General features: G+C 38.5%; 1 protein-coding gene across 6 annotated transcripts in view; it reads left to right on the forward strand.

Annotated features, from left to right (window-relative positions):
* The window catches only part of Ddx4 (DEAD-box helicase 4), a 305,193-nt gene that overhangs the window by 15,460 nt on the left and 269,084 nt on the right, over positions 1-20,649 (forward strand). For 3 of the 6 annotated variants that reach the window (XM_032898886.1, XM_032898887.1, XM_032898889.1), the window contains 11 exons: positions 337-414; positions 2,443-2,493; positions 7,721-7,780; positions 11,674-11,775; positions 12,672-12,752; positions 13,245-13,286; positions 15,424-15,471; positions 15,566-15,613; positions 15,813-15,955; positions 16,765-16,917; positions 17,369-17,523. In XM_032898886.1, the coding sequence (XP_032754777.1) occupies positions 337-414; positions 2,443-2,493; positions 7,721-7,780; positions 11,674-11,775; positions 12,672-12,752; positions 13,245-13,286; positions 15,424-15,471; positions 15,566-15,613; positions 15,813-15,955; positions 16,765-16,917; positions 17,369-17,523 (961 nt within the window). The remainder of the gene's footprint in view (positions 1-336; positions 415-2,442; positions 2,494-7,720; positions 7,781-11,673; positions 11,776-12,671; positions 12,753-13,244; positions 13,287-15,423; positions 15,472-15,565; positions 15,614-15,812; positions 15,956-16,764; positions 16,918-17,368; positions 17,524-20,649) is intronic. The other 3 variants (XM_032898888.1, XM_032898891.1, XM_032898890.1) reach the window with 3 other exon arrangements.

The following is a 20,649-nucleotide window of genomic DNA, read 5'->3' on the forward strand; positions in this document are numbered from 1 at the left end:
AATTTTCCAATAGTGAAGATTATCATGTTGGCTGGATATAATGCTCTGGTCTGTTGAGGTGAGGATAATTTAGTACAAAGGAACCATGAAGTGAATTCCTAATAGAAGGAAAAACATGAGTACAACTTACATTTTACCACTAGTGGAGTTATGATTTTTACTTTGGAATCATAACTTGATAATTAAAGAAAACCTTGCAAGTATATAACTTATCTTTAAGTTCTTTTACTGTTTTCTTAGCATCTGTAACAGTCATCTAACCCTAAAGATTTATTTCATCCCTATTTTTTGATGACTAATTTTTCCTGTTGAGTTTAACTACCTAAAATTTTTCAGATATTGGCGAGTCTAGTAAAAGAGAGACTACATCTACAACCGGTGGCTTTGGAAGAGGAAAGGGTTTTGGAAACAGAGGTAATTACTTGTAATATTTTACAACCAAAATTTTAGTTGACTCCAAGGCTTCCTTTTTACTTTTTTTTTTTTTTTTTAGAAAACAAAGCACAAAAAGTGAATGTCATGTAGAAATCCTGAGGCTCATAGAAAGTGGTTTCATATAGGCGTAGTGTAAAGGCGGCAGTTCATGCTGTTGTGGGTATGTTCAGTGTGTTCCATTTGTCTTTTAAAGAAGATTTTATTCTTACTGCGTGTGTGTGATTGCACATGTACTGCAGTGCATGCGTGGAGGACATAGGACAACTTGAAGCCATTGCTTCTCTCCTGCATGTGCATTCCCAGGATTAAAGTCAAATCAGGCTTTTGCAGCAAGCACTTGCTGGTCCTCCATTTATTTGCCTTTTAATAAAACAGCCATTCCTCTTGCTGTGCTGTCATCGATTCTCCTTATGCACAAGCCTAAGTTCTTCCCTTCTTTACTACTTAGGGCTCCCAGTTCCCATGGAGATTGGTTTTGTCCCTCTGTAGGGAACGTGCTCATCTGTAGCTGAGCAAAGGAAGAGCAGTAGTGGACAGATGGAAGTCTCCCTGTCGTTTTAGAGACTCAGTACTGACTCTTCCTGATCCCAGGAGTGAGGAAGGGCAAGCAGCAGTGGCGAGGGCAGTAGAGTAAATGTAAATGTAGTCCTTTTCACAAGCAGCTTTCAACATTGAAAGTGAAGGTAATAATTTAAAACTTAGTTTTTTGTAGAAATAATATTCCTTTTAGAGATTACGTGTATACTTTAAAAGGAAATACCTGCTAAAGGATTTTTTTGTCAATCATAGTGAATACTTGGATACTTGTTTTGTGTATTAAACTTCCCTTGTATTTTATTGCTATGAAAACCCTTAAATTTGGTTAAACCTGCAGATATTCCGTGACTTGAGATAACACACATATCATAGATAAATTGAACAACTGTCTAAGTAACTGGATGGTTCTTCTATTAAACAGACCCAATTGTAACTGAGTTTTTTATAATACAGTTTAGATAATGATTGGTAGGCATGCCATATTGACATTGACTGTTAAGGTATGTATCCCTGAGTATCTTTTTCTGTATGTATGAGACAGAGCGGGACAGGATAGGTCTCTTACTATGCTGCCCAAGTAGGTATCTAACAGTGAACTCAGTACTGTGCTCTAATTACCTTCCAGACACCTAGGGCCACAGGCATGCACTCCTGCACTTAGTTCTTTGAGGACGTTTACACTGAAGAACATTTGATTATCAATCAACAGTTTCTTGGAGACAGGTCTCTCACTGAATCCAGAGCTTATTGATCTGGTCAGGCTGCCTGGCTGGTAAGCCCCAGGGGTCCTCTTGTTCTTGCTTCCTCAGTGCAGGAATTATAGACATGTGTGTGACTTTTTCATGGTGGTGCTGGGGATTGAACTCAAGCCCTTCATGCTTACATGGTAGGCACTTCATCAACTGAGCCATCTCCTCAACTCCAAACTTACTTATTTTTGATATTTTGAATGGGAAGCAAATAATGGTTATGATACATACTGTTGTCTTGCCTGTGCATGTAAGGGGGAATATAGGGAATATCTGGAATATACGAAGCCTATTGAAACAATTTTAAATTTAAAAGAAAAGAGCTAATAATCTATTAGAGGGAGAAGTTCTAGTATTATTTGAATTAGTTCTCATCCTGTGTCTATATAGTTATATAGAGTTTATCTCATTCTGTAGGCTCATCATAACTAGTTGTCCCTGGAAACCTTTTAAAACATATTTTATATTTATGTGTACATGCATGTTATATGTGTTTCTGCACACATCCCATGGGGGTTAGTCATGGGTGTCAGATCCCTTAAGCTGGAATTACAGACATTGTGAGGCACCTGACACGCGTGATCTGAACCCCGGCTCTTATGATAGAGCAGTGAGCACTTAACGGCCGAACAGTCTCTCCAGTCATGGAAACTTTATTTAAACTATAGAGATAAAAGAAATTCTTTCAGAAAGTTGCAGTTTTGTTTTCTATTTCGTACAGGTTTTTTAAATAACAAGTTTGAAGAAGGTGACAGCTCTGGTTTCTGGAAAGGTAAGCTGTGTCTCTGTGGTGGCTCTAAAATTACACTGTTGGAAGCACATGCCAGAGACTCAGATGGGCAGTCCAAACTCCACTTCTGTGTTACATCATGCTCGGTTTCATGAGGCAGCTGTAGAGACCTTCTGCAAGGGTGTAGAGAAAGAGTTCAGGCACCTTTAATTTGGTTTTGCTACCCATCTTAGCTTAACCTATAAAGTCCAACCTTTGAGAAAAAGAATAGGTAGTAGGAAAGTAAGTCAAGAATTAAAACTCCACTGTAGGGTAATTGTAGCTGAGCTCAATCTCTAGGACCATGTGGTGGAAAGGGAATGACTGATTCCGGAAAGTTGCTCTCTGACCTCCATGTGTGCCCTGTGGCATGTATAATCCCCCCCCCCCATTTTATGTTTAAACTCAAGTAAGTTTAAGAGGAAAATAATGAGAAAACTACTCTCTCTCTGAGTAAAAAAAACATGTCTAAGGTACCCAAGCTCTTGGAAAACAGCATGATGAGAACAGAATGATGTTACCAGGTCGTCAACTGCTTTATCGAGTCTGATTTACAAGGTTTGTGTGGGGTTTTGGAACTTGTATGTAAAGTGCATCTCTGGTGATTTCGATGTGTTTTTTGTTTGACATTGAATTCCAGAGTTTATTGATTTTCTCAGCCCTGGTTACCTGCTAGTTTAATGATAACTAAAGCAAGGGATTCACTCTTAAGTCAGTGTTTATGTACTCTAGAATGGGAGCCATCCATCTTATACGCTAGGGACTTAGGCTGTCAGTAAAGAACAGAGCACAATACTAACATTTGTGATAAATATTTAATAAATGTCATTTCTTAATTAGGTATTTGAGATTTGATCTTGGGTTGGAGCTCAGTGGTAGTCTATTATGCACAAGACCCTGGGTTCCATCTCCAGCATTTGGAGGAAAAAGAATAGGGGGCTTATTTTATTATATACTTTGGTTCTCAAAATCAAAGCTAAAACTAAACATAATCCCTAAAACCTTTAAAATTGAGATTGGGTAGTCTGCTGCTTTTGAGACATGGGCTTGCACTGTAGACCAAGATGGCCTTGAACTTGTGGTAGTCCTCCAGCCTCAGCCTTCCTAGTGCAGTGCTGGGAGTATGATCCACCATACCAGGTTTAGGATTGGATTATAGCAGTCAAATAAGATGGTTTCTTCCAGCCATTGCTTTTAGCCCTGTCTCATTCAAAAGAAAACATAGAATGGAGAATTAGTGTTGAAGAGGAAAAAAATCTTTTAAAAATTTCTTTAGTTTTGAGTACTTTTGTCTTACCCTAGTAATTTTTAACCTACTTACTGGTTATATTGCATTTTCACATTACTGTAATAAAAGCAACTTAGGGAAATTTATTCCAAGAAGTCAGTAGTCTGTCATGGGCGGGGGAGGAGCATGGCAGAGGGAGTGTGACATAGCTGGTTACATTGCACATACAGTGGAGAGATGGCAGGGGGTGGGTACTATGGCGCTCAGCTCGTCTTTCCTTTTCTTTTTATTCCCTTCAGGACGCTGGCACATGGGGGTGAGAGCCACATGCAGGGTGGATAGATCTTTGTTCTTCTTAATCTCTTGTGCCTCCCTGGAAACATTCTCACAGACATGTCCAGAGTTGTGGTCTTACATGATTCTAAATCCAGTCAAGTTGATAATGAAGCCTGACCATCATAGTAATCAAGATAATTTCCATCTAAGCACAGACTTTCCACAATTCCCAGTTGAATCCTTTCTAGCAATGGGAGGTCAAATAACAGCAGAGCATAAGTCAAGTTTTCATTATGTTAAGGAGTGCTTTCTCCAAAATGGATTTTGCTTTTGTCTATTTCTGTTTTTTTTTTTCTTAGTTCCTCTCAAAGAAGAAAAATGACACTTATGGATCAAGTTCCTCCAGTCTTACAGTTGTGGACAAATCCAGGAATGGGTTTTTAAGATTGCCACAGCAGCTTTTGCTTGCAACACTAGTGTTTTATGGCTCTCTGCCTTGCTTGGCATAGTGTAGGGATAAGGAGCAGATATTTGGGAATTTAAGACCCAGATCATCCTCTCGGTGGTAGTGTTGTCTTAAAAATGGTGTTTAACTTTTTAAAATTGTTTTCTCTGTTGATAAGATGAGGATTATAGTCACTGGACAAGGTTTTTCCAAGAGTTAAAGTTAGTGCAGTAGAATAAAACTGGGTGTGATGGCTTGTCTTCTGGTCCTAGTTCTAGGGACACTTAGATAAGAGGGTCAGGCCAGGTGTGTGTCTCATCCCTTTAATTGCAACACTTGGGAGGCAGAAGTAGGTGGATCTCTATTCATTTGAGGCCAGAGTTCTAGAACAGTTTAGCTTATAAAGAGAGACTCTTTCTTAAAGAACAAAACACAACACAGCAAAATAAATAGGAATATCCTTGTGCCTAGGAGTTTAAGACCATCCTGGCAAATACAGTCAGACTGTTTCTGACCAATAGGAAGGAAGGCAGAAAGGAAAGAGTGCATAAATGAGTTATCCCTTTAGAACAGTGCCAGCTGCATAGGTTATACACCACATTTTTATATTATACAATTATTAGGTTTTCGCTATTTAATTTTATTTAATTTTCATTTGAGTTCTCTTTATCTTCCAGATCCACAAAGATAACTTTTTATTTTAAACTTATTTCTAGAATAGTTAGATTCACAAGAAGTTAGAATATAGTATAGACTTGGTTTTTGTCCAAGTTTTCCTAGTGCCATTATTCCATTTCTTAAAATGACAAAAAGACATACGTATCTGTCTTAGTTAGGGTCTTATTGCTGTGAACAGACACCATGACCAGCATGAGTTTTATAAAGGACAACATTTAATTGGGGCTGGTTTACAGGTTCAGAGGTTCAGTCCATTATCATCAAGGCGGGAGCATGGCAGCATCCAGGCAGGCATGGTGCAGGAGGAGCTGAGTTCTACATCTTCACCCAAAAGAAGCCAGGAACAGCCTGAGCATCCTTAGGCAGCTAGGAGGAGGGTCTCCAAGCCCACCCCCACAGTGACACTTCCTCCAACAAGGCCACACCTTCTAATAGTGCCACTCCCTGGGCCAAGCATATGCAAACCATCAAAATATCCTAAACTGATTTATAGGATATTTTTCTTAAAGCAGGCTCTCACCTCTTTATCTCAGAGTCAGTCTTCTTTCTAAAAGCTCTTTCTTTCCCAATACTCTTTCTTAAATCTTCTTCAAGAAAGTTGTGTTAGATTGCTGGCCTGGGTCTGCTTACCTCTGAGTGTCCTGGCATCACTGAGCACTGGGGCTGCACTGGAAGGAATGGGGCTTAGTTGGGGCAGGGGCTATCTTAGGGGGACTTGGTCTGTGTGGGTGCAGAAGAAATGGCCTTCTCCACAGTTTTTAGCAAAACAGCTCTCTTTATTTGGAGGTAAATGAGGGTTATATAAATCTTGGGGAGTGAGGAGAAGTTTTCGGGGTGAGTGTGTGTCGTTGACTGGGACTGAGGTGCTGGGGATGTTCATTTGCATGAAGAGGAAATCTACATGCTATCTAGACATGTTCTTACCTGTAATCTGGCCACCAGGTATGTAACTAGCCTTAAGGATGATGGTGGTGGTGGAGGGGTGTAAGGCTTATGTATATGCCCTGGGACATGCTGGCCCAGAGCAAGGAGCACACAGTCCTGTTCCTGCCAGTCTCAGGATGAGATTTTTGGAGTTTGGACGCATCTCAGCCTCACTCTTGCTCTGGATGAGCTCCTTCAAGTGCATGATTTTCAGGCCTCACATTAGAGGGCTCTTCAGAATGCACACTGACTGCACCCAAGGCTCTCCATCTTCTCCCATCTTCTCTAAAGAGCAAGTGAGCCATTTTTCTAGTGATACTGATGACTTCAGATGCACAGTGGAGAAAGAGAGACATGGAAGGCTTCTGTGGCAACCCTTACCTTTACCTCAAGCCTTCCTCCACGCTTCCCCAAAGTAGGAAAAGCCTAGACAGGAAGCCATAGAGAGAACTCTTAAGTCCTGAGATAGGATGCTGGGGTTTCACCCTCCACAGTGGATGACTTCCAGCAGGGATGCAGGAGAAAAGGGCTCAGCTTTATTTAGGGGGCAGGGCCCCGAGAGCTTGATCATGCCCCAATAAATATCTGGATGACACAAATTGGACTTTTTCTTTTTGCTGGGGCAGGGGAAAAGGTGTCGGGGAGGACAGGGAAGCTAATGTGATGCAAATGTGGTATGGGTTTATGATGTAAAATCCCCAAAGAACCAATAAATATAAAAATATGCTGGCTGCTAAAGCTCAAATAGTTAAGGAGGGCCTTCAGCTAGGTATCAGGATAATGTTTTTAAAAGAATTAAACAAAGCATATTAGTTAGACGGGTACTTTTGTGTAGGAGTTTAGATGATAGTCCCATAAGCTGTTGGCCTCTTGACTTTCTGTCTGTTTAAAGTTCTTGAATACTGGACCTCAGTGACATGTGCCAGATACCTTGAGGCTATCTCCATATTTCCCAAATATGCTGTTTTAGAACTTCTGGAGAGCTTAGAGTTATATTAATAATCTACAACGTTAAAAGTTTAAAGAATTGAACATTCTTTGTTATCACTCAGCACTTGGGGGATAAACTCTGGGAATGGAGCTTAGGCATTTACTCTCACCCAGCTCACTTGATCATCCATCAGTGTTGTGATTGATTGATCCTCACACCACTGTTCAGAGAAGCCCTAGAAATATAGTTGTACTGTCACTGAAATAGAAAAGCCATTGAGTAATTGAGTAATTAAATAGGAAAAATGAGAAAAAGTTTGCATGGATTTAAGAAAGCAGCACTGTCTAGCATTACTAAGAAATGACATTTTAAATAAAACAGCCTTGTGTCTCTAATAGCCTATAAATGCTTTTCTGAACTGTTTGATTACTTGTGGACGCTTTTCATTTTGCATTTTGTCTAGCTTTGCAGTGGGCAAATAGTGCATGCTCAGTCAAACGCTTTACATTAAACATTGATATATATATATATATATATACATACATACATACATACATACACACATACACACATATATATATGTACTTACTGTATAGGGAATTTACTCTGAGCAATGTTTTTGTGTTCCCAGTAAAATTATCTTAAGGATCAATGTTTATATTTCAACGTGAAAACTATTCTTGTTACAGTAGCTCTTATGTCATTAAAGCTACCTAGATGCTATTTACATCTTACATTTCTATTTAAGAGTCTACTAATGACTGTGAAGATACTCAGACTCGGAGCAGAGGGTTTTCCAAGCGAGGCGGTAAGGACAGTGCTTTGAACAATTTGTATATAAGACAAAAATAAACTGACAAAACTGACTTTAGGAGGGCCGAAAGAAAAGTAATGAAAACTTCACAAAAATAAATTGACGTGTGCTCTTGCTTCTGATACGCAAGCGACTGTTGGTAGTTCTACTTCTTCAGTCCAGTGTCATTGGAGATTGGTTTTTCCCCAAGGATCTGAAGAATGGCATAATTTACAGAAGAGGTGTCTTGATCAATTACAATTTAGATAACTGAGAATATATTTGTCTCTGAAAAGGGTCACTAGACTTTTAGCAGAGGCAAGAAATTGCACTTTTTTGTTCAGATCTTATGATAATTCCACAAATATGAGGTGCATTGTATAGGAATCATTATATTTCATGAATATATAGGGAGACGTGTTAAAACAGCAACAGTAATACCTTCAGAAAAGAAAAACCCAGTGAATTTAAGGTAGAATGAGCTCATGTGTGCCCATCTGTGATGAAGACTTTTCTGTTAGGAACTCCCCTGAGGTAGTTAGCTGACTGTCTGAACACCAGGCTCTTCCTCCCTCACTAGCAAAGCTATTACCCAGTTCCACATTGAAGAAAGTCTGTCTCCTAAGTTAAGCACTATAATTTTGCAAAGATGTGATAGTGGGGCAAAATGAAATTAAGTACATCTTTTTTTTTAAAGTTTTTTTTTTTAAGATTTATTTATCCATTTTATGTATGTGAGTACACTGTCACTCTCCTCATACACACCAGAAGAGAGGGCATCAGATTCCATTACAGATGGTTGTGAGTCACCATGTGGTTGCTGGGAATTGAACTCAGGACCTCTGGAAGAGCAGTCAGTACTCTTAACCAATGAGCCATCTCTCCAGCCCAATTAAGTACATCTTTTAGCATTGTTTGTTTAAAAAAAAAAAAAAACAGTGCTAGTCATCCAATTCAGTGTTCCCCTGGGTTCCCCACTACTGAGCTGCATCCCCAGTCCTGCTGCTTTTTCCCGTTTTTAACAACCAGATTTTTGACACCAACTATGGAAAAGATTGTTTTCTGGAGAATGGTGAATATCTTTGAGTTACCTTTAAGTCAGATTAATTTATAGATTTCCTCCTCTTCCTCTTCCTCTTCCTCTTCCTCCTCTTCTTCCTCTTCCTCCCCCTCCCCCTCTCTTTTTGAAGCAGCATTTCTCTGTGTAGCCCTGGCTATTCCGAACTTTGTTCTGTGAACCAGGCTGGCCTAGAAATCACAGAGATCCACCTGCCTCTGCCTCCTGAGTGCTGGGGTTAAAGGCATGCACCACCATACCCAGTTAAAAGTTGTTTTTAAGTAAAACTGAAGGATAATCAGAGAAAGGACAAAATGAAAGTGTATGTTTTATTATTTCATTAAAATTTAGACATGTACATATGCTATAATTAAATAAAAAGAGGCCATGATTTTGAGAAGAATCAAGGACAAGAGTACACAGGAAAGATTGGAGTGAGGAAGGGGAACAGGAAAAATGATATAATTCAGTTTTAAAAAGTTTTAACTCGGGGGCTGGAGAGATGGCTCAGAGGTTAAGAGCACTGTCTGCTCTTCCAGAGGTCCTGAGTTCAATTCCCAGCAATCACATGGTGGCTCACAACCATCTTTAATCCGGTCTGGTGCCCTCTTCTGGCCTGCAGACATACATGCAGGCAGAAAGCTGTATGCCGTATACATAATAAATAAATAAATAAATAAATAAATGTTAAAAAAAAAATCTTAAAAAAAAAAGTTTTAACTCCCACCTCCATGGCCAAAACATCTGCTGAAATACCAGACCCCAAAGAAATCAAGCTTTACAAGGAAAGTATCTTTTGCATTTTGCATTTGGAAATAAATAATTGATCTTTGAAAAGCATTTCTTCAGGTTTTCATGAATTAATTAGAACACTAAAGGAAAACAACAAAACTAGAAAAAAATCGAAGACAAAAAACACACCATAAGGTGGTAGAATTAAAAATTCATGTGTCAGTAATCATAATATTAGTAGATGTATTCATCAAAGAATTGAAAAGAGAATCATCCCAAACATAATTGATACAGAGTTGGGAAACAAAATATAACTTAATATTAGAAATGGACATATTATAAGGGAAAAATTTGTGAATCCTAGTATGTTTAAGTTTCATTTTCTTCAGGAAGTAGGAGTGAGCAAACCAGAAACCACTAAGAACGTAGCTTTGTATACCAGCTAGCGAGTTTCACATCACAGTCTGTCTGTAATCATACATCCTAAAATTATAGACTAGATGCCTTTTCATCATACATTGAAATTACATACAGATTGGTCATTTAGTCAGACCAGAAGAAACTCAGAAATTATGCTGTAGCCTTTGTGTCATAGATGATTTCTCTTATTAAATAAAGTACAATAAAAAAGAAAAAACGAATTAGCAATAGATATCTAACCTTTGATTTTTCTCAATTTATAGTCTATAGTCAAAATGTGAAGCATTTATTACCCAATAACAATAAAAGTAGACCATGATGTATGAGGTACAGCTAGTTTATTTGGTGGGAAACTAGGGCTGAGTTCCTTAAGGGAAGACAAGTAAGGTAGGAAGCAGGTAAGAGAATAGATTCAGATAAGCTGGAGCACAGGAGTAGACAAGAAAAGCCAACAGAAGAAATGTGGAATGGCTTCCCAGTGCTTCCACAGCAGATTGTACACGATTCTGAAGTCTGCGTACATTGATAAAATAAGTGCAGGAAGATGCAAGGCAGTGTTGGTTGGGTCATTGAGGGAGAGAGGTGCTTGAGAGAAACAAGGCAAAACTAACCCCCCATGGACACAGTTGTGTTAGAAGTTTATTAATCTTAAGCTGAATGGACGGTCCATAGGGTATTATTTTATTATATTTTAAATCTATACATTTGCTCTGTATCTTATTTGATGATGTTTATGGAAATAGGCTCTGCTTAGAAAAAGAAAAGTTCAGGAGAATTTTTTTTTATAAAAAGCGAGAAAGTTGGTAGACCTTTTAAAAAATGTGAATAATTTAGAGTTATTAAATGGGCATAACAGTTAACATGTAGATTATTGACAGATTAAGGGCTAGGTTAGCTAATACGTTAACTTGAATTTTCTTTGATTTGTGTTTGGTGATGCCGAGGACAAAGCACAGCTTCTGTTACATGCTGTGCGAGAATTCTGCAGCTGAGCCGCATCTCAGCCCATGCTTGCTCTTATTGTATAATCACGATTTCAAAATAGAAAATCCGTCAATAATTTGAATATATACGATTTTGGATTACAGCAATCATTGTGTTGTTATAAATAATAGCAAATACACAAACTAAACAGAGTAAATTTTTTATGTACTTGGCATTTGGTTTGAAAGTGATCTACCTTTTCATTAAAGGAAGTCATACTTCTCTTATAATTTGTAACAGGAAATGAGACTTTACATGTACCTGGTTCCTGTGCTTTTATTAAAGTGTCTATTTTTATAGGGGGCAAATATAAATTTGGATTCATTTAATCTGGTAGTACATAGTAGAAATCCAGCTCATAGTGTAGTTGTGACAACTTGCTGTGCTATTCAAGCAACATGCTTCTTTTACTCAGTTTTGAGTAAAATATTAACATATTTATTAGCTAGCCTAGTCCTTAATCTGTCAATAGTCTATATGTTAATTGTTATGCCCTTTCAATAATTCTAAAAAGCAGTGCCTTTTTTGTCATACCAATATCTGTATCAGTAAAGAATAATAATTTACAGGTCAATTGTGACTTTTGAAAAGTTAACTCTCAATTCTTTAGTTAAGATTAAAGCCATTTAAATCTTAAAATGTTAAATTCCATTACCATGTCTCCAAGATCCCTCTGTTGTTATTTTGTACTGTTCTTGTGTGTGTTTTGATGTAGGCTATCCAGATGGGAATGATTCGGAAGCTTCAGGCCCATTCAGAAGAGGTGGAAGAGGTAGTTTCCGAGGTTGCCGCGGAGGATTTGGTCTAGGAAGACCAAGTTAGTAGTGGATTGCATAAGATGTGCTTCATTTGTTGGAAATTACTTTTAAAAACCCAATGTACAAAGTTGCTATTATATGAAGATTTTAGTAGAGTAGCAGACACAAGTTACCACTCTGTATCATGTATCATTATTTTTAGAAACAGGGGTAACTGAATACTAAGTTGGAACACTTTTTTCAGAAGTTTGTGCTACTAAGTCTTTATAAAGCATTATATATTACTAAGTGTTTGGAGGCTGAAAATGATGGCTGACCTTATAAATGGTGTTCAGTATAGCTCTCCCCTTCATACATTCTTTCACCAACATGGCCTTTCTACTTTACATTCTGATAGCTAACATTTTCTAGAAAGTATTTTTCATAAATCACATAGAATACATGTGTCTCTCAATAGTGATTTTGGAAACTAATGGCATTAATAAATTTTCAATATTCATTGAACAAATGTGTAAAATTGAATAAATTGCCCTTTATTAAAACATATAGGCCTCTGAAGGACAGGGTTGACAGTGTTAGATTATGATGGGAACAGGGCCAACAGTGTTAGATTGGCAGTGGTGGGAGTAGGGGGCAGAGATGATGTTTTGGTGAACAGGCAGTGAGATGATACAGTGTGGTCTCTATGCACAATAAAAGTCCCATTCTGGTTGGGGATAACATTCACCCTAACTTATTTATAAAATAACATTGATTTTTGAGGAAGTTATTTGTCAGTGAAGTATATAATTTGTAGAGAAATCCTTCCTGTGACACTTAAAAAATATACATTGTGATTCTTGTTATACAATTTTATATATCTTTTAACCTGTAATACCAGGCTTGGACATTTTGCTAAATTATTGTAAAATGTTGTAAAAGTAACATAATCAAATTCTGTTTCTTTCAAATAAAGATAGTGAATATGACCAAGATCAGGGATCACAGCGTGGTGGTGGCCTTTTTGGTTCTAGGAAACCAGCAGCAAGTGATTCAGGTGAGAAATGAAGCCATTACTGAGCACTGGTATTCATACGTGTTTATGATTTTAGCACGAGGGCATGGTTAGGTATATCTCAAGGCTAGCTCACGACCTCCCCTGGATCTTAGTTATGCAGGCACAAGCACATGTGTGCCTTTGCCTCCCCTAGAAAGTTAGTGCATGATGAGTTACCTTTCTAGAGTGGGCTGACATAGGAGATGGGAACAGGGACTGAAGTTGGAAGAAGGAAAGTAGGCTTGCATTGGTTTCAAAGAAAGTTTCTGAGGTATAGGGGAAACGATTTGAGGTGAAATAGGAAAAAAAAAAAACAAGTGAAAAATGCCTTAAAAGGGGCAAGATTTAAATGAATTCTATAAAACAAATCAAGAGGACTAAGAATGCTATTGAATGACTATAGAATGTAGTTATCTTCTCCTTGTGTATCTGAGGGGAAGGAGAACCGGGAGGCACGTTTCCTCTAATGTGTTGCAGTGCAATGTTTTACAGGCAGTGGTGACACTTTCCAGAGCAGAAGTGGGAATGGCCGAGGTGAGCTCTTACTAACTTACTTCTCTCAGCTTACATTTATTGTAATCTTTAAGTTTATTTTCTTTAGGATAAAGGTAATCGTCATTGTTTCTACACACCTGATAACTATGACCTTCACATGACTTATTACGTTTTCAGGTTATTTTCCTTCTGATCTAGCAATTCTATTGTAAGACTCATATATGGTAGGAGCATTTATTTGTAAATACATACAAAAGATACTCACTGAGTTTTCTTTATTAGGAAACCTGAAAATTAAAGTCCATCAATGAATACTTCAATATAACCACAAATGGGATACAATGCAGATATTAAATATTGAGATATTTGTACACATTATTAAAATACCCCTTTCCTTTCATGATCTAAGAGTAAAGATAATAATGTGACTTTTTTATTCTCAAAAAGGTTTTTTCCCAGAACATAAATATTTAAGTATTGTATGAAACTTAAAATACTTTGCAGATTAGTAGATCAATAAAGGTTATTTGATTTTTTTTTTTTTTTTTGGTTTGGTAACTCGTTAGTCTGAAAGCAAAGTAGTGAACCCTGCCTTCTTACATTTTCTTATATGAAACAAAGTTTGCTAAAATTTATCTAAATCAGATCATCCACAGATGTTTATAGCTTGTCTGAAGGAGGATCAGAAATACCGAGGAGTTGCTGTAGTCTATGGGGATTTTTTATTTATTTTATGTATATGAGTACACTGTCGCTGTCTTCAGATATACCAGAGAGGGCATCAGATCCCATTACAGTGGCCACTATGTGGTTGCTGGGAATTGAACTCAGGATCTCTGGAAGAGCAGTCAGAGCTCTTAACCACTGAGCCATCTCTCCAGCCCCTATGAGGACGTTTGAAGTGCGATTCAAAGCATTTTGCAATATAAGTTGGCCATGAGTCAGTGAGGACAAGGGATCCATTTAAATGTCAAGTTGACAAGAGGTATGTAATATTGTCAACTTTACAAGATCCATAACCACCTGGGAGCTAAGCCTGTCTGAGGGATTTTCTAGACCAGGTTAGTTGAAAGTGTGAAGACTCATGAATGTGGGCAGTACAGTTCCCCAGGCCGGCATCCTAGACTGACTGAAGAGCAGGTAGCTGAGCACCAGCATTCTCTGCTCTCCTCTTCCTCACTGCTGACGCAGTGTGACCATCTCCCTCAAGCTCCTGCTGCCGTGGCTTCTTTGCCATAAGGGACTCTACCTCAAACTGAGCCAAAATTCTCTCCTCCTCCAGCTGTCTTTTGTCACATCAATAAGAAGGGAACCAAGGCTTGGCATCCCTTAATCTAGTCAGGTGGATTGCTAAACTGGCTTAGCTAACTTTTGAGAACTTGGAAATGGGAAAGATTGCCTTTTAATTCTTATCAATTCTTTTAATTGATAAGAGTAAATCATTATGCCTGAATTGTTTGTATAATATATATGATGTAGGTAATGCTGAATCCTGCCTTTTTCTCTGAGGGTTTTGGATTTTATGCTATATGCTAGGCAGAAGGTTCAGAAGTTACCAGCTTTCAAGTGAAAATTCTGTATGAATCTCTGAAGTGCTCTGGTAAATATTTGTGTTGTCAAAACTAACACCAGTAGAGACAACTGGGAAACTTGACCCATGCCCCTCCTTTCTTGGTTGAGTATGCTCTTTAGTAATTCATTTTAATATACCATAGCTATAATTAGGGCCATAATCTGGGTTTTCCTTGAAGAATCATTGATCCTGAAGGATGGTCTTAGGCACCTCCCAACAGTTTTAGTTTCTTTTAGACAATTATTTCCTTGCTGACCAGGGAAATGTCTCATAGCTTAAGGAAAGACTGTAATCTACATAAATCCACCATGTTGAATATTGAACAACCTTAAAATGTGTAAGATTCTCTCTCTTTACCTCTCTTCTCATCTTATTTCTCTCCTCTTCCTTCTTTCTTCTCATGCTGGGGATCAACAAGCCCGGGGACTTGTGCACATTAAAAGAGCACTGAGCACTGAGATGTGCTGCAGCCTCTAACTGTCTCAGACACCGTGTAAGCAGTGACTAACGATGCTTTCTGTTTTGAGACTGTCCTCTTTACAGACATGGGTGAAGACATGCGCAACTCTCATAATCCATCATCACTCTGAATTTCTTTAATAGGTGGCTACAAAGGCTTAAATGAAGAAGTAGTAACAGGCTCTGGAAAGAGTAAGTTTTATTTTGGAAAAAGGTTTTGATCTTTATGGTACTGTTATTTTATTCTTCAATTAACATTTATCTTTTTGGTTTTATTCCCTTTAAGATTCTTGGAAGTCAGAAGCTGAAGGAGGCGAAAGCAGTGATATTCAAGGTTGGCATCTGCATTACCTGAGTCTGTGTTGTATTCCTCTAAAGTTAAAGATACTTAAAACTGTAGTTAGATTAAAACACTTGACAGTGAAAATCTCAGGAAGGATTTCAATAGTTATTTTCTATTTGGTTTTTGTCCGTTTTTGTTATTTTCCCTTGTTGTACTTCTTGTTTGTAAATTATATTTTTTATATTCCAAGGTCCAAAAGTGACATATATACCCCCTCCTCCACCAGAGGATGAGGACTCCATCTTTGCACATTATCAGACAGGCATAAACTTTGATAAATATGATACCATACTTGTTGAAGTATCTGGACATGATGCACCACCGGCAATTTTGGTCAGTGTATAATTTCTGTATTGATATAAATATATGGTATGATGAAATTGCTATCAATATAAAAATTACCTTTTCATGCCTAGGATCCTTGATTGAAAATTGAAAGGTATTGCTTACGATTTTTAGTAGGAATGCTGTATCAAAAGAGAAAGTGCTGAAACCCAGCTCTATTCCCCATACCACAGGAAGAATTCTGTTTAAATTTACTGAGAAGACTGCTTTTTCTAGATACTCAAGTGCTCACATCCTAATTATGTGAGAAAAGTAGGTCTAAGGAGTGGATTTTATGGGTGTGGCTGTTTTGCCTGCATATGTCTCCACCATGTGTGTGCCCAGTGACCGCGGTGGCCAGAAGATGGCATCAGCGCCCCTAGAACTGGAGTCACAGATGGTTGTAAGCCTGTTATGTGTGTTCTGGGAATTGAACTCATGTCCTTTGGAAGAGCAGCCAGTGCCCTTAACTGCTGAGTTCTCTTCAGTCATGGGAAGTGGATATTTGTAAGGAGAATAGCAGAAATCTTCTATTTCCTGTTAATAATAATTATCTTCACAGTAAGCCTTTGTTACCTATCAGAGCTTTTTGTATCTTGTAGGGTTTAAGAGGGCAGAAAAAAGTATTTACAGGACTGTTTATAGGAAATACTTTTACCATGTCATGAAAATAACATTTTTATCTATTTATAGTGTATATTGCTATGTAAAGTGGAGTCAAAGTTTAAAGCTCGCTCACTTAAATGGAATATGCTGAAATGACGAGCATATGAGGTATGCAGCTTACCATTTCGTCATTGACTTCTTGTTCTGTTTAGACTTTTGAAGAAGCGAATCTCTGCCAGACCCTGAATAACAACATTGCTAAGGCTGGCTATACCAAGCTCACTCCTGTGCAGAAGTACAGCATTCCCATTGTGTTAGCAGGAAGAGATTTGATGGCTTGTGCTCAAACAGGGTCTGGGAAGACGGTAAGTCACCTTCTGAATAGACTGCCCTCTATCAGACTGTTCATTGTTGGGTTTTGTTTGTTTGTTTGTTTGTTTTTCCTTTGGTGTTTCCTATGTAGCTGGAATCTCTTTTACTAGTTAGAAGATTTGTAGATAATCTGAGCTGTTATAAGTATTCATGGTCTTCTAATTTTTATTTTCTTGGTGTTTATGTTGTCACTGTCCAGGATACATAAATAGGCTTATTTTCCTAAAAGACTAATGTTATGTTAGCTAGATTAATTTTATCAAACATGTTATGTTGTGTAACATGACTATGAAGAGCTAGTTAACTCCTTCCAATAAAAGTTATGCTAAGTTCTTATCATAAATCTACCAGCAAGAAAGGAGTCTTAAGGCTATAAAGTAGAACTAGCTTTTGGCAGGACCAAAAATGAATGCTAAGTTGTAAATCAATCAATTTAACTTGTAGGCAGCTTTTCTCTTGCCTATTTTGGCTCATATGATGAGGGATGGAATAACTGCCAGTCGCTTTAAAGAACTGCAGGAACCAGAGTGTATTATTGTAGCACCAACTCGAGAATTGATCAACCAAATTTATTTGGAAGCCAGAAAATTTTCTTTTGGGTAAGTATATCTGGAATGCCACTCATAAAATAGTTCTTAGAGAGTTCTCTCAAGTATTTGAGAGCTCATTAGTAATATATTCATAAAATTTTTTTTCTTTTTCTTTTTTTTTTTTTTTTTTTTCGGAGCTGGGGCCCGAACCCAGGGCCTTGGGTTTGCTTGGCAAGTGTTCTACCCCTGAGCTAAATCCCCAACCCCCATAAAATTTTTAATATAATTGAATGAAATGTATTTTCTTATAATCTTGTTTATAGACTATATTTTTAGAAGAAACAAAATTACCATGTAAAAAAATAAGAAAACATGACAAATACTGGTGTTTAGTAGCTTGCTTTTTACTGCTGAGCCGTCTCACTGACCTTCTGGTGGTTTATAGTGATGTTTAAACTGGGAGGGGCAGCCAGCGAGATGACGCAGGTCAGGAGCACCTTCTGCTGCTGTAGACACCAGGCTTGATTCTTACACACACATGGGGCTCACACTGCCTCTGACTCCAGTTTTAGGGAGTCTGATTGCTTCTTCTGACCTCCACTGGGACTGTACACATAGAGTCCACAAATATAACACAAGCACACACACAAATAAATATGCACATTTTAAAACTTGAAAAAGTTTACAAAATAACTGAATGTTCCTGGTAATTACCTACGTTTTGGCTTCACAGTATAGAAAATTACTTTTATACAATCAAATTTAATTTTAATAACTTCAGGTTTGTTTATGTGTTTATGCATTTTATTTTAAAGCATTTGATTTCTTTGGATTATTGTAAGTAAAAGCATACTTAATGTCTTGCTGTGTAAAGATTTTATGAGGGACGGGGAAAGATGGTTTAGTTGGTGAAAGTGTTTTGTGAACATGAGCATCTGAGTTCTGATCCCTGGTTTCCATGCAAAAGCTGAGTGCAGCAGTGTGCATCTGTTAATTCCAAATGCTGGAGGTTCGGGCTGAGATGGGCGAGTCCCAGGAGCTTGTTGGCCACCAGCCTAGCTGAGCTGGTGAATTCAGGTTCAGTGAGAAATCCTGTCTCAAAAACTAAGGAGAGAGTGGCAGGAAAACACCTGACTTCCACCCTGGCTTCTGAATGTGAGAAAGAGAGTAGGGCCAGGGGACAGAGGGAGGGAAGGAGAGAGACAGAGACACAGATTTAAGATTTTTAATTTTTATGAACTGAAGTTTTGCTTTTTTTGTTCAAGCTGACTTTGAACTCCTAGCCAAAGAGGTCATTCTACCTCAGCCCCTCAGCCTTCTGAGTAACTGGGACTATGGGTGTGTGCCACTTTCCCCAGGTTTTCTCTTTTAAGTATTTGTGTGTGGAGTGGCTTATTGTTACCGATGTTATTATTAACATGAATTTATTTTAACGCTTACATTAATGTACGTTTTTACTATTCATATGAGAAGTTAAGTTTAACTACATACTTAACAACATTGGTATTGATATCTACTGATGCCTAACAAGTTACCTACTGTAAGATCTAGTTTTCATCTACTGATGCCTAACAGGTTACCTACTGAAAGATCTAGTTGGTCACAACAATAAGTATTCTGCCATTCTCTGTATTGGTTAAGGACTGGGGTGCAGTTTTGTTGTGTGTTTCTGGCATATCGTCTCTTAAGAGGTGTAACAGCCAAGTTTTCAGTGGTCCAGCAGTTTGATTGGACTATGTCATAGTCAGGGTTTCTGTTGCTGTGATGAGACACCATGACCAAGAAGCAAGCTGGGGAGGAAAGGGTTTATTCAGCTTACACTTCCACATCACTGCTCATCATTGAAGGAAGTCAGGGCAGGAACTCTTAACAGGGCAGGAACCTGGAGGCAGGAGCTGATGCAGAGGCCGTGGAGGGGTGCTGCTTACTGACTTGCTTCCCCTGGCTTACTTAGCCTGTTTTCTTATAGAACCCAGGACCACCCACCCAGGGATGGCCCCACCCACAATGGGCTGGACCCTCTCCCGTGATTAATAATTGAGAAAATGCCTAACAGCTGGCTCTCATGGAGGCATTTCTTCAACAGAGGCTCCTTACTCTCTGATGACTCTAAAGTTGTGTCAAGTTGACACAAAACCATCCAGTACAGATTGCCCATAATGATACTTCACTGTCTTAGGAAATGGCAGGTGGTACTCTAATGAAGTTCTCAGTGAAAGAGCAGGTAGAAGGCTGCAGTAGTTATAAAGTAGCAGTCTCATAAATCGTACACTGTCTGCCTACTACATTGTAGGAAGAATGTCATGAACTAGTCCACTTTCAGGACTGGTTATATAATTTGCCAGAACTTACATAAAATTTAGAGCCCATTGCTCTAAAGCTATTATTATAGGTTGCAAGATAGCATTGAGCCAAGCACCAAGGTTCTTTGGTGTAGCTGTCTTTTGGTACTTCGTGGGTTCTTCTTTCTTCCACCCTTCTCCACTTTTCTTCCACTCTTTCATCCCTATCACACTAGATAAGAGGAAGAAAGAGAAAGGAAAGAGATCTGTGAATGGAGTCAGGGTTCAGAAAGGGCGCCATGTTAGAGTTAGATGACCTTCTGCTGATTAGGTGCATCAAATTCCTTGGGGCAAGTTTGACCTTTCATATCAGGTACTTAATTTCTCCTTGTTGTTGTTTCTTCTTTGATCATGACTGAAACTTTGACCAACAGCAACCCAGCAACCAACCAACAACTCAACCTCCTGGGGCCCTCGCATTTATACCCTCAGAAAAGACCCTGGCGTCTCTAACATCACACAGCTGCAGACACTATTGGTAGCTGGCAGGGTCTCTGCTAGAGCAGAAGGCGAGTCATAGTGGCGGCTGTGGGCAGTCTGAAGCAGCCCATGTGCCTCACCTGGGATGAATGTGAAAACATTCTTACAATATTTGTGTTTTTTAAGGAAACCAAAATTTCAAAATTTTCACTACACTTTGGAGTTTGAGACACTGTTTAACTGTATAGTTTGCACACCTTTGAAGCCAGGTCTGCCATACAAGTAGTCAAGAAACTTACTTAAAACCTTTAAAGGATGAAACCTTGGGGCCCTGCTGATGTCCGAGGTCCATGCTGCCACTGGCTGCTGTGGGCAAGGAAGCTTCTTTTGCAGTGGGATCAATGAATGAAAACTCAAAACTGAGAATGAGAGA

This window comes from Rattus rattus, chromosome 3 (genome assembly GCF_011064425.1).
Source record: "Rattus rattus isolate New Zealand chromosome 3, Rrattus_CSIRO_v1, whole genome shotgun sequence".
NCBI lineage: Eukaryota > Metazoa > Chordata > Mammalia > Rodentia > Muridae > Rattus > Rattus rattus.